The sequence below is a fragment of the Mustela lutreola genome, chromosome 4, assembly GCF_030435805.1.
Source record: "Mustela lutreola isolate mMusLut2 chromosome 4, mMusLut2.pri, whole genome shotgun sequence".
Classification (NCBI taxonomy): domain Eukaryota; kingdom Metazoa; phylum Chordata; class Mammalia; order Carnivora; family Mustelidae; genus Mustela; species Mustela lutreola.
Genome location: NC_081293.1, coordinates 154241639 through 154254669, shown reverse-complemented (window position 1 = coordinate 154254669; position 13031 = coordinate 154241639). Strand labels below are relative to the sequence as shown.

General features: G+C 43.2%; 1 protein-coding gene across 2 annotated transcripts in view; it reads left to right on the top strand.

Moving 5' to 3' along the window:
• The window catches only part of JAZF1 (JAZF zinc finger 1), a 321514-nt gene that overhangs the window by 272556 nt on the left and 35927 nt on the right, over positions 1 to 13031 (top strand). For both annotated transcript variants that reach the window (XM_059171448.1, XM_059171449.1), the window contains exon 3: positions 4500 to 4696. In XM_059171448.1, coding sequence (XP_059027431.1) covers positions 4500 to 4696 — 197 coding nt within the window. The remainder of the gene's footprint in view (positions 1 to 4499; positions 4697 to 13031) is intronic.

Sequence of the window (13031 nt, the reverse complement as noted above, 5' to 3'; positions counted from 1 at the left end):
GTCCCCCATTCCCGGCTGCACTCATGGCCTTTCTCTGCCTCATCAGGCTCTTTTATAAACTTATCTACCTGAGGGATGCCTTGCCTTTGGGAATCTGCCCATCTTTTGACAAAGAGCTGTATTGGTGGGACATTACTTTAAAATGCTGGTATTTGGGATTTAATAGGTCTCAAAAAATGGTTGGTAAGAGGAAGAGGAACCAGGCAGTATTGCCAGTGAGAAGAAGCTGGTGAATTGTAACCTGAGGCGTGTGTGTGTGTGTGTGTGTGTGTGTGTGTGTGTGTGTGTGTTTCCCTGGGAATTAATCATGCAGCTGTGTATGTTGGTATGGCAGGGTTGCCCTGATTTACGAGTCAAGCTGCGAGCAAGTTCACAACCGGCAATCCAAGAGAGGAGGAGGGAGGGTACATGGAGAGGAAGGTTGGCAGAAGTGCTTTATGAGTTTCATGTTTAATGCTTTTAACATTATGTCTCGTTCTCACTTCTAGAAAGCACTTAGCAGATATAAGCCAAAAATAGATGGCTGTCCATAGCTGACCACACACCTGTCGGGGTGAAGGTAGGGGATGTGTGGGCACGTTGTTGTGGTTTTTTATGGGTGTTGTTTTATATCTGAGCTGTAGGAGAGTATTTTACAGTAAAGGACATGAGCTGTTGATACTGTTTCACTGGGGTGGGAGAAGACACAAAGAAGCCTGCCCTTCTGCCCCACGCCTGTCTCCCTCCTCTCCTACCTCCCTCTTTTGACAAGGGTTTCCAACTGGCACTGTTTCCCCCCACCCCCGGGCTGATTCCCAGTTGGCCAAGCCACAATCTGTTCTGTAGATGAGGCACAATCCTGCAGCTATGAACATTTCCGAGCTATGAACATGCAGTGAGTCCCCAAGAAATTTGGAGTTAGGTGAGGTAGACAGGATGTATAGGTAAAACCAGATTATAAAGGTTTATATAATGGTAACAGCTTCCATGTTGAGCCACTTCTGTATGACAGACACGACTACCTCATTTAATCCTTACAACTGTCCTCTGAGGTCAGCACTATCCTGTCCGTTAGTTGGTGGTTTTCCTCGATCACAAACGTTCAGACTCACAGGATGACTGGAAGCCATGGTGGACTGGGTCTCACCAGAGGAATAGTGGGCAGAGCCACAGCTTGCCAGCGGGCCAACATCTGGCCATGTGCCGAGTCCTCACCGGTACAAGGTAGACAAGATGCCTCACAGGCAAAGGTGGGGGCTTCCCTGGCAGACGAGGCATCAGAGATCCTGTGACACTCCATGGGCACGCTTCCGGCTCCCCGCCTGGGACGTGCCAAGGTACAAGATCACCACACTCTTTGGGAAGCCCAGGCTCTGACTCCCCTGTCCGCTGTGTGTAAATGGTCTCTCACTCTTCGCAGTCCAGGACCAGTCAGGGGTCATTGGGCTCATAGGGAGTGTTGACTATAGGTGTAGCTGACATACCCTCTTAGCAGATTACCTGAGATTAACCAAAGATCAGATTCTCCAGCAGTAGGAAAAAGATGTCTATTGACCCTTTGCCTGCAGTCATTAGTCCCGTTTTAAGGAGAATAAAGCTGAGATTTTGAGAGGTTTATCAAACTTGCCTCCAGTCACATAGTAACATGAGCAGGGCTGGAGCCCCCCGTGTGCCTGGCTCCAAGCCCTGTAGTCTCACTAAGGTGCAAGATACACGTTTTGTGTTCTACTCCATAGGGTATCTGCTTTTTTTTTTTTTTCTACTGTTTAAAAAACTGATGTGGGGGGATGCCTGGCTGGCTCAGTCAGTAGAGCATGCAACTCCCTTGCTTTAAAAACACAACAAAAGGGGCGCCTGGGTGGCTCAGTGGGTTAAGCCGCTGCCTTCGGCTCAGGTCATGATCTCAGGGTCCTGGGATCAAGTCCCGAGTCGGGCTCTCTGCTCAGCAGGGAGCCTGCTTCCTCCTCTCTCTCTCTCTGCCTGCCTCTCTGCCTACTTGTGATCTCTCTCTGTCAAATAAATAAAATCTTAAAAAATAAATAAATAAATAAATAAATAAAAACACAACAAAACAAAAAACTGACTTGAATTACCTACGTTGAGAACCATTGGTCTTTCTTTCTTTCTTTCTTTCTTTCTTTTTAAAAGATTTTATTTATTTATTTGAGAGAGAATAAGTGAGAGAGAACATGAGAGAGGAGAAGGTCAGAGGGAGAAGCAGACTCCCCAAGGAGCTGGGAGCCCGATGCGGGACTCGATCCTGGAAGTCCAGGATCATGACCTGAGCCAAAGGCAGCTGCTCAACCAACTGAACCACCCAGGTGCCCCCATTGGTCTTTCTTGAAGAGGCACTATGTCTATCCTGTGTTTTTGCCCACTCCCCACATATCATGTACCGCAATTGGAGAAGATTGGCATTGTGCTAGTTAGTAATTCTACTTGGAATAATAGAAGAAAGCACTAGTTCTTTGCTTTTCTCTGAGAGTCCATATTTTGAGTAGAATTTTGGGGGGCATGGGGGTGATGGTGGAAAGCAGTTTTCAGAAGAGTAGAGCCAACTTTGCACCTGAAAATAAATAAGTACCTAGCTACCAGGTGCGCACAATTCTGTTTTGCGGCATTGTTCCTTTCTTTTTAAACCTTCTCCATCTTCTAACACAAAACCTAAGAACTCAAGGCAAAGCATGTAACTTGATTATCATTCAGCCCTTCATAAAAATCTGGATTATTATATATATAGATTGTATTGCAGACACCATTCAAGAAATGTGCCATCCATGTTCCAAGTATAAAAGCAGACATTTTAAGACACTGTAACAATACTGTAATATTGTTTTATTGGGCATTTGGTTGGCTGTTTTTTTTTTTTTTTACCAGGCAATGAAACTATCTGTTGACTTTTAAAAATTCCTAGCATAATGAAGACAAATACTAAGAAATTTTTTAGAGAGAATGTGAAATGTACTGGGTCATTATGACCCTGTTTAAGTAGAATGGAATTAATTAATGATTAATTGTATTAAAATGGAACATAATGATGGGGGTGTTGGGTACAGGGAGAATGATGGCCATGGCTCAGAGGACAAGGCAGTAGGCATGGGTGCCTATTTCATTCCCTAAATGCTTTCATGCCCTCTGTTCACTAGGCTTTCTGCCAGTTTTCAAAAATGCAGCTGACAAAGCCTGCCTATCAATAATACCAAAAAAACAAAAGAAAAAAAAAGTTTGCTGGCAGCTTGGCTAGCTCCGTTGGTAGAACATGTGACTCTTGATCTCAGGGTCGTGAGTTCAAGCCCCATGTTGGACTCAGAGCCTACTTTAAAAAACATTGTATGATGTCTGAAAAAAAGTTTGTTCTTTAGGTGAGAGCATAGATTGCTTTGAATCTTGTATTACATGAATTTATGAACTGTTATGCAGTGAGAAAAGAACAGTTTGAATGTTACTAACATAAGAGAAGTGTGGAAGGGATAACTTTGAAGTGTCCAAAGTGAAATGACCAGGAAAAGTTGCCTTTCTCTTTACGGGTAATAAAATCACAACATAAACCGGTCTTTAGCAGTCATCTTCCTCCTTGTACTGCTCTCTGCCCTTCTTGAATCTGCTTGGGCAGATTTCTTCATTCTGTCAGTGTTTACTGAGATGGACTTGGCAGTGTCCTAGCCGCAATTCTGGGGATTTGTGTCCTTTTCTTTCAGCTAATGGGTAGGGAGACAAGACCTTCAGTCAGCCAGGAAAATTTTTAAAAACTAGATAACAAGGGGCGCCTGGGTGGGTCAGTGGGTTAAAGCCTCTGCCTTCGGCTCAGGTAATGATCCCAGGGTCCTGGGATCGAGCCCCGCATTGGGCTCTCTGCTCAGCGGGGAGCCTGCTTCCTCCTCTCTCTCTGCCTGCCTCTTTGCCTACTTGTGGTCTGCCTGTCAAATAAATAAATAAATAATCTTAAAAAAAAAAAAAACAGATAACAAGATGAGGATCTGGAGTAATACAAAAAAGATCCGTTTTCAGGAGGCCGCATATGTTAAGTGGCAGTGAAGCAGTGGGGACAATAAATCCTACCCACCCGCAGATGAAGGAGGCCCTTTCCACCTGGGAGTGCTGGGAAATTCTGAGAATGGGTGGGCTTTCTATGAGTTGAAAGATGAGAGGAGCTTCCAAGAGAGAGGACGTCTTCTAACCAAAGGCACTGCCGCTGGTGTAGATATAGTGCATGTGTACAAGTTTCCCACAAGGAGGGTTTGCCTCTGGAAGTAATAGGGCCTTCCCGTGAGGAACAGGAAGACATGTTCCAAGTATAAAAGCAGACATTTTAAGACACTGTAACAATACTGTAATATTGTTTCATTGGGCATTTGGTGGGATACTTTCATCCCGTAGGAAAAAGGAATCTGTTACAAGTTTTTGAGATCATGAACAATCCCCTTTCCCAAGGAGGGGCATCTGTCAAATTCGGGGAAACTGCCATCATTCCTCGTGCTCTAGAGATGGGCCCAGTTACTCACCTTCCATTGTTCCTTCAGATTCATGACAGATGCTGCCCGCCGAGAGCAGGAGTCCCTAAAGAAGAAGATTCAGCCGAAGCTCTCGTTGACCTTGTCCAGCTCCGTGTCTCGAGGGAATGTGTCCACTCCGCCACGCCACAGCAGTGGAAGCCTTACTCCTCCTGTGACCCCACCCATCACCCCCTCCTCTTCATTCCGCAGCAGCACTCCCACGGGTGAGTGGCCTGGCCCTACCACCTGGGGTGGGGCAGGAGGGGATAGTTGTTGGGGAACAGCGTGCATGGGAGTGCGACGTATGATACACTGGGGGAAGTAGGGGGCCGGGGACCAACAATGATTCTGACCCACTGCCTCTCTGACTCTTCATTGATCTCTCTGAGTTTGTTGATTTAGCCCTCTATCACTGATAAATTATTGTGTATAGAGTATGTGATAATGGTTTTATAGGTATTTTTTTTTTGAGCCTGCCATGTGTGAAGCCTGAAGTAGATTTGCTTCAGTCAGGTGAAAGAGTAGATGAAACAAGATTGCCATGTGGTGATTATTGTTGGTGCTTGGTGACGAGTACACAGGGGTTCATTAGACCATTCTCCCTATTTTGCTTATTTTAAGCATTTTCCACAATAAATGTTAAAAAAAAAAATTATAAGTGCCTTCTATGTGCCAGGTACTGAGCTACCATAGTGAGCCAAAGGAGACCTCATTCCTGTCCTGAAGGAGGTTAGGCCCCGTGGAAGGCGTTGGCATTCCAGGGGGCCAACAAGCACACCTTTGTCTTCCCCTCCCAGATGTAGAAGCAACTGGAAAATTAAACAGCAGCCAGAGGAAAGATCAAAATCAACTTTATTAGTGACTAAAGCCAAACTGCAGAATGGAACTTGGATCCATAGCCACTGGGCTTCTCTTAGTATGTCTTTTCCTGAATTCAACTTATTTCCCAAACCCCCCTTTTACATGGAGGCCAAGCAGACCTGGATGCCCCACGGGCTCTGAGATGAGCACACACAGCCCCTTCTCCCCAAATCAGAGAGCCACTAAATTGTGGCTCCCACTCCATGGGCAGGAATGAGTAAGGACAGTCCAAGGAGGCTGGAAAGATCCCTCCTCTTCTTTTTCCCATCTGAGAAGTATGGAATCTATTTCCCTGCTCCACAGTCAGAGTTTAGACCAGGCAGTAAGTAAATAGAACCTTGTAACCATGACAAGTACTGCATGAAACTCGGTGATACAAGAGCATCCTGACAGAAATTCAGGAAAGGCTTTCCCTGAAAGATAAGTAGGACTCGAGTAGGTAAAGAGGGAAAGGAGGAACATCTCACCAGGGAACGTTTTGCAGAAGCTCTGTGAGGAGGAGGCAGGCTGACCTGCATGAGGTGAGACCAGGGCATTCGGCAGGAATCAAGACACTGTGTTGATCCTGAGAGCAAAGAGAGGCCCCCTAAAATCACACCATCATCTCTGTTGCGTCAGCCCCTTGACTATGGCTAAGAAAGTTGATTTTCTCTGACAGTTTGCAGATCTCTCTTTCAGCCTTCTCCTGTCAAGGGAGGTAGATAGGTTGACTATAGTAGTATTTCTCAAATTGTGCTTCAGAATATCTACTTCATAAAATAGTAGTTGGAGAGAAAGAGATTTCCTAATCAGATGGGGGAAGTGATGGGTTAGACTAAAGTACACTGATTTCTTTAATGCATGGCTTTAATGTACATTGTTATTCTCCAAGGGGAGGATTTAGTAAGTTTCCCAAACTTAGTTGACTGTGAGACTTAGTTAGACTTAAGTTGACTTAGTTGATTATGAGACCCCCTTCCTAAGGGCAGTTTGGGGGACTATGGCTGATAGACACCTTGTGTTTGGTCATGATTAGGCATTTTGAAGATAAGACAGGCATGGGAGACAGACCAATCAGAGTGCCTATCCGTACTTCTCCCTTTACAAGTCACTAATACTACCCATTATACAGGTTCTTGTGTGAGTTAAATGTGAGAGCATGTGTATACACCAAGCATTCAATAAATGTTCATCCCATGGTCTCGAATTATCAACTAGTAGCTTCAGGAACAGAATCAGCATCACACTCCCATAGAGGTTGAATTGGCTTATTTGTGTCGAGCATTTGTCTGATCCTTTAGACGGCCACCATATTTCCCTTCTCTTTTATTCTGTGAAGATTTACTTTTCCAGAATCTTTGTGTAATATTTGCTATGCGAATCTAAGGAATGCTGTGAGAACGTAGTGTAACTCTGCGATCCCTTTTCTGGGCATTTCTATGAATATTTATTCATCTGTAATATGAATTATGGGGGTGGTTTTATGCTGGAGAGTGTTTTATACCTGACTTAATGTGGACTGACTCGTGGCCAATGCCAGATAACCGTGACTGCACCAATTAGTAGCGGGTGCCATAGAGCCCCATGAAAATAGACAGTTTAAAAGTGAGAGTTTATTATTTTTCATGTAAGAATGTTTGGAAGAAATGGAATCATTTCCTTTCCTTCAGACATAAAGAAACCTTTCTGACACCTTGCCTATTTTAACAATTTCCCACTGAGAGAATTAATTTATGTTGTGGTAAAGATGTATCATTTTCAGTCTGTCAGGATCATTGGTAACTTATTTGCTGCTTGAAGAACGTTCCATGTAAACATCAAAAATTAGGGGAAATGGTTGTTTAAACCTCTACCCTCTGCAATTTTGATTGTGTACATTTTTCAATGTTTGAAATGTTATTTTACCTGTAGTTAGAGAGATCAGCTTATTTTGCCTGACTAATGTGGTTTCGCTCACTTTCTTTGCCAAGTTGTAAATAATATTCCAAGTTTCTACCTCCTAAATTCACTCTTCCAAGTTCCACATTGAAGGTATATTCCAGGTCCAGAAGTAATAGTCCTCTTGTAGAAAGTTTCATTTATAAAATAGTTTTTTAAAATATACTGTCTTGACTAAATTAGAGCTCAGCTTCATCCTGGAGTTTCAAGTATTTCTTGGGTATTCTTGGACCTAATATGTATTTTGCAATTTCTGACTCCTAGGAGAATCTTTTTTCCTCATCTTTTTCATTTTCCATTCTAAGTTTTTTTTTTTTGAATATATATATATACACATACACATACACACACACACACACACACACACACATATATCTAGGTATATGTATATATAAAAGAAAGTATTCACTTAAGGAAAGTTAGAATGGTTTAAATCATGAGTTAGCAAACCTTTTCCTTAAAGGACCAAATAGTAACTATTTCGTGCTTTCTAGGGCCTGTGGTCTCTGTTCCGGTGACTCAATCCTGCCGTGGAGCAGGACAGCGGGCATAGAGCTCTATAAATGAATGAACTCGGTGTGTTCTTCAAAACTAGAAGTTTTTGTAAAACTCACAGGCCATAGTTTGCCAACCCCTGGTTTAAATCATAAAGATGTGTAATTTAAAGATCAACTTCATTAGGTTCCCTGCAAATAAAGTGTCAAAAGAATTCATACCCATCTCCTTAGAAATAATAACATCTAGAGTGTAATCACTAAGGGGGAACGTCGACTAACATTTGTAGAGCGTTTATTATACGCTTTACTGTGTACTTGATGTATGGTGTTTTTAATCCCAACTCAACCAGCTCAACTGAGACGACATTATTATTCCCATATACAGATTAAAGAAACAGGGACTCCTGGGTGGCTCGGTGGGTTAACCCTCTGCCTTTAGCTCAGGTCATGATCTCAGGGTCCTGGGATCAAGCCCTGCATCAGGCTCTCTGCTCAGCGGGGAGCCTGCTTCCCTTCCTCTCTCTCTCTGCCTGCCACTCTGCCAACTTGATCCCTGTCTGTCAGATAAATAAATAAAATCTTTTTAAAAAAATAAAGAAACAGAAAGTTTCTTTAAGAAGGTTAACTTCAGGGCGCCTGGGTGGCTCAGTGGGTTAAGCCACTGCCTTCGGCTCGGGTCATGATCTCAGGGTCCTGGGATCGAGTCCCGTGTCGGGCTCTCTGCTCAGCAGGGAGTCTGCTTCCTCCTCTCTCTCTCTCTCTCTCTCTGCCTGCCTCTCTGCTTACTTGTGATCTCTCTCTGTCAAATAAATAAAATCTTAAAAAAAAAAAAATTAAAAAAAAAAATGAAGGTTAACTTCACAAAGCCCCACCTCTGTCTATTCAAAAAAAACCATGGTCTTTCCAAAGCACTTGCACTTGCCACAAGAAGACCTTTTAGAAAACTTGGACTAGACCTTCAGCCATCTCGCTGCTTCAGTTACCAACTTGACAACTCCAAACCCAGAATACAACAGAATGTTAAGATAACTGGAACTGTGGTTCCCTTTCATTCACGGAACTCCCGCTTTACCACTCTACTGTTCAAATAGCAGATCACTTTAGTTTAGCTGGGCTTTTCTTTAAGGATGAGCTGGAGCTGATTGCAGAGAGCCGGTTGTTAAATAAATATTCAGGTTTGCAAACCAGGTGTTAGAAGGTTTGTCTTGAAATCAGCCGTGGTGGGAGTATTTCCATCAGTCAAATTGCTACCCATTGGTAGTCAGATGCCACCCATCGGCCCCCCACCCTTACCCACCCGCCTCCTCTTTACTGTTATGCCAACAGTTTATCCTATCAGGAGTTCTCAGATTAATCTTACTTTGTCATTCAAGGGATCATGGTCCTAATTATGTCTCTGAGTAAACCTAAAGCAAGCCTCAGTCACCAGGAAATAATGGCCATTTCAAACAATGGATTGCTTTGCGGTTATTCACTGCAATGTTTAGGGGCCCATGTAGTGACACGGAAAGGTTTTCACATTGGTGGGTTGTAAAACCACATGTGCAGCATGATCCCAATTGTATTTTTTACTCTAAAAAAGTTAATTGTGGTTCCCTTAATATGATGGGAAAATTGGTGTGATTTTCTCCTTTTCTCTTTTTTCCCATTCAGTAAGGTGAGTCTGCTTTATTTTATAACTACAATTGTTTAGTGTATATGATGGGAAGATTGAGACAGGACTACTGATGGCCCCCCACCCTCCAAGAAAGAGTTTAATGAATTCATCTTCTTCAAGTTAATTTAATTATCTCTTCCTGGAGGAGGGAGGTCATCCTGTAGGAAAGGTCTGGGGTTAGCTCTGGCTAATTGTATTGCTTATAGTGCCTGTGGATTAGTCAAAGAAGTAACTTCTCCCCCCCCGACTCCCCTCCCACCCCATATTTGCCACTGAATCTCTTAAAACAGTGACTCGCCATCAAAATCATCTGGAAGATTCTTTTTTTTTTTTTTTAATTTCACGTAAACTATGCCACACATGGGGCTCAAATGACCTCAAGATCAAGAGTCATATTTTTTACCCTCTGACCCACCCAGGCACCTCCCCACCTGCACCGCTCCCCCAAACCTGGAGGATATTTAAGCCACTTTTCACTTGGGCTCCAACTCTGATCATTTGGTAGGTGAGGCTTGGGCACTGGGTGTTTTTAAAAGCGCTCTCAAACTAGATCATTCTAACCCATAGCCCAAGTTGGGAAAGCGCTCTTTTAAAAATGTGATCAGTCTAGTCGTCATAGCCGTGTGTTTTCTTGCTTGGGTTAACATATTTCCACCTTGCCTGGAGAAAGGTTACTGTAGTCGACTTGCTAGGACTCCAGAGATGGGTCCAATGGGACTGAACAGATGCTCGCTTATGTCTTAATGGAGAAGCTATGGAAAGAGTTGGCTGGATTTCTGGTTATAATAGCATTGCATAGTCTCTCCCGGAAAATATTTGTATATATATTTTGGCCCACTCGGTGGGGATGGGGGGCATTAAAATATTAAACCAGAGAAAGGCACCCAAGGAAATTAAACCAATTTTTTTTGTTTTCTTGTTTAGGCTTCCTGTAATGAGTGTGAAGTCACAGATAATATCTATGAATACATAATTTGAGTTTTTATGTTGTGTTATTTCCCTTCATATTTCTGTGTCTCCTGCTGTTTGGCCTTACAGTAGACCCTTAACACTCCTTTATGGCTTTTGCAATAAGTTGCTCAGATTATAAGATTTCAAAATTTCCAGGAGTTACTGGTCCGCAGCAGGTCTTTTTAAAAAGTATTAATTTTTCCCTCAGGATGCAAATTACTGTGCAGTATAGACTTACAAAATTGATAAAATTTTACTTGACATTTAGAAACTGTTTAAATGGGGTTGAGATGGACTCTCCCCAGCCCTGCCGTGCCCTTATTTTTAGAAGGCAAGATAAACTTCCGTAGGCTTAATAGAAGCAGAAAATCTCAGAGATAACCAAGGTGAAGTCTAAACTAACCTATCACCCACCCCAGGAGGAGGAGGAAATAGAAGGCAAAACCTTAAGGAGAGAAATCCTATTCTGTTTTATGGTGGAAAACGAGAAAGAAAAGCCAAATACTTCAGCAAGACTGAATTCTGTGACCTACTTATGAATGCCTGAAGCCATTGTTTGGTCGTTGGCACAGGTCCTGCCCTAAAGAGCTGACCATCTAGGCCACGCCAAAGAAACATTCCCCCAAATCTTCCTGTTAGGAAAGCGGCCTAGATTCCCATTTGCCTTTTCACATAAAGTGCTGTCTTGTGCCGGAGAATGACAAGATGTTGCCATTCCGTCTGGCCTGCGTTCTGTTCAGGATCAGGAACACACCCTTTCCTGGCCCATGGGTTTTTTTGCTTGTTTGTTTACATACTAATTTGGTCTAATCATTGTTCTTCCATCATCTTTTTTGATTGACTCGTAAAACCGTTATCCTGCTTCCTGAGGGTCAGGCTCCCATCTTGGGGCCAGTTCTGCTTCCTTCCCCACCATTGCTTGTGGCAACTTGTTTTTCATCTCCTCTTGCCTCTCAAAGTATTGGTAGAGTAAGGATGGCAAGAACAAAATAGTATTTCGATTACTTTTCCATAACTACACAACTTATAAGACATCTAGATTTCTAAACAAAACTCTTTCTTGGCTGGAAGAAAACAGTCAACTTGGTGATCTGTAATAATAATAGATTAGATCTTTGTAGCGCTTTATAGTGCAGGAAAGCATTCACATTCACCATTATCAATCCCACTTTAAAGACAAAAGAAACTAAGTCTCATTTACATGACACCTTGCCCAAGTTCAAGTGGTTCCCAGATGGCATGGCTGCTGTTTTCCGCAGCACCAGGACTCGGCATCTCATCATCTGACATAATTTACTAAGTATCTCCTTTGTTAGAGGTGCTGTGCCAGGTCTTGTGGGTACAGAAAAGTGTAAGGCCTAGCGCTTATGGAGTAGAACTTACATCTTTTAGTTATAGACTTGTAGGACAGACATGTAATGAACATGACATAAGCACAGATGGCCTAAATTATCAGCATGGGTGATTAGTAAGACGAGAGAGATACAAACAGCGCCATTCCCTCTGTGCCATTTTAGCACAGTTACAAGCTGTATATGCACACTCATAAAATGTCTTAGATTCTATAAGGCAAATGTAAATTCCAGAGGAGCTGGAATGAGATGAGATCAGTGGGAAAGTGACCTGGGGCAGACAGTTTTCTACTCCATGATCATTACCGAATGTCAGCTTAGGGAATTTTAGTGATCAGACCTTGGGTATGTTAACAAAAGGTGTTAGTGAATCTGGGTTTTTCTGGATCACCTTTCAAAACTCTGGGAATGTAGAAGTAAAGGGAAGAGAACCTTAAGCATCAGAGGGATCTGAATTCAAATCTCGGTTCTCCTGCTGGAGAGAGTGTTGGCCTTAAGTTTTTCCAAGTCTCCATTTCCGTATCTGTACGTGTGAGGCAATCCTACCTCACTGTGAAGATGAATGAACTAGAAAGCAGGATGGCAGGATCTCCTTGTGTTAACACTGTCTCTCCTGAAACCACCAGCTCAGAAAGGAGCTTGGCTTTGGAGGGGCCTGACCCTGCAGAAGAACATACAGGGGTAGAGAAGCCCCATATGTTCCGGAACTGTCGGCTGGCAGTGGTGGGAAGCACTGATGCAGGCAATCTAGTTAGGGCTTCTTGAAGTCTCTGGAATAGCACATTCCAAACTAAGAAAACACTTTCTGCTCTTAACTGAGTCCTTTCGGGCAGACAGTATCTCACCAGCCCCAGCCAGGGTGCTCGTGCATGTTTATTTTTGGTCTGCGCTAACCTCAGAAAAAGCTGCTTCCAGGAATGTGCATTACAGGTGGTACTTGCTAATGACCTGCTCTGGGCAGAGGCCCATTTTCTGAAGGAAGGGGGGGGTGTCCTATCTGAAAACAAAAATGACAGTCTACATTATTAATATGGGGACATTTATGATAACTGCTTTATGATCAGGGATGGTAGAAGTAAAGAGTTAGCTGGTTCACGGATTTTAGATCTTGTTTTGTTATTTTGGTTAATGTAATGAGAATAGCCCTTTTAATTGTGGAAATTCAAAGCACGATGAAAATGGGATATTGAATGTTTCCAACAATGCATACTCTCCTTATGAGCTCTGTCCCCTCTCTTCTTAAAGGAAATGGCCACACAGGCCCAGCCACCACTGCAGTCGGAGGTGGGGGCGCCCCTTGGCCCCACCCACTTTGAGCGGCTTT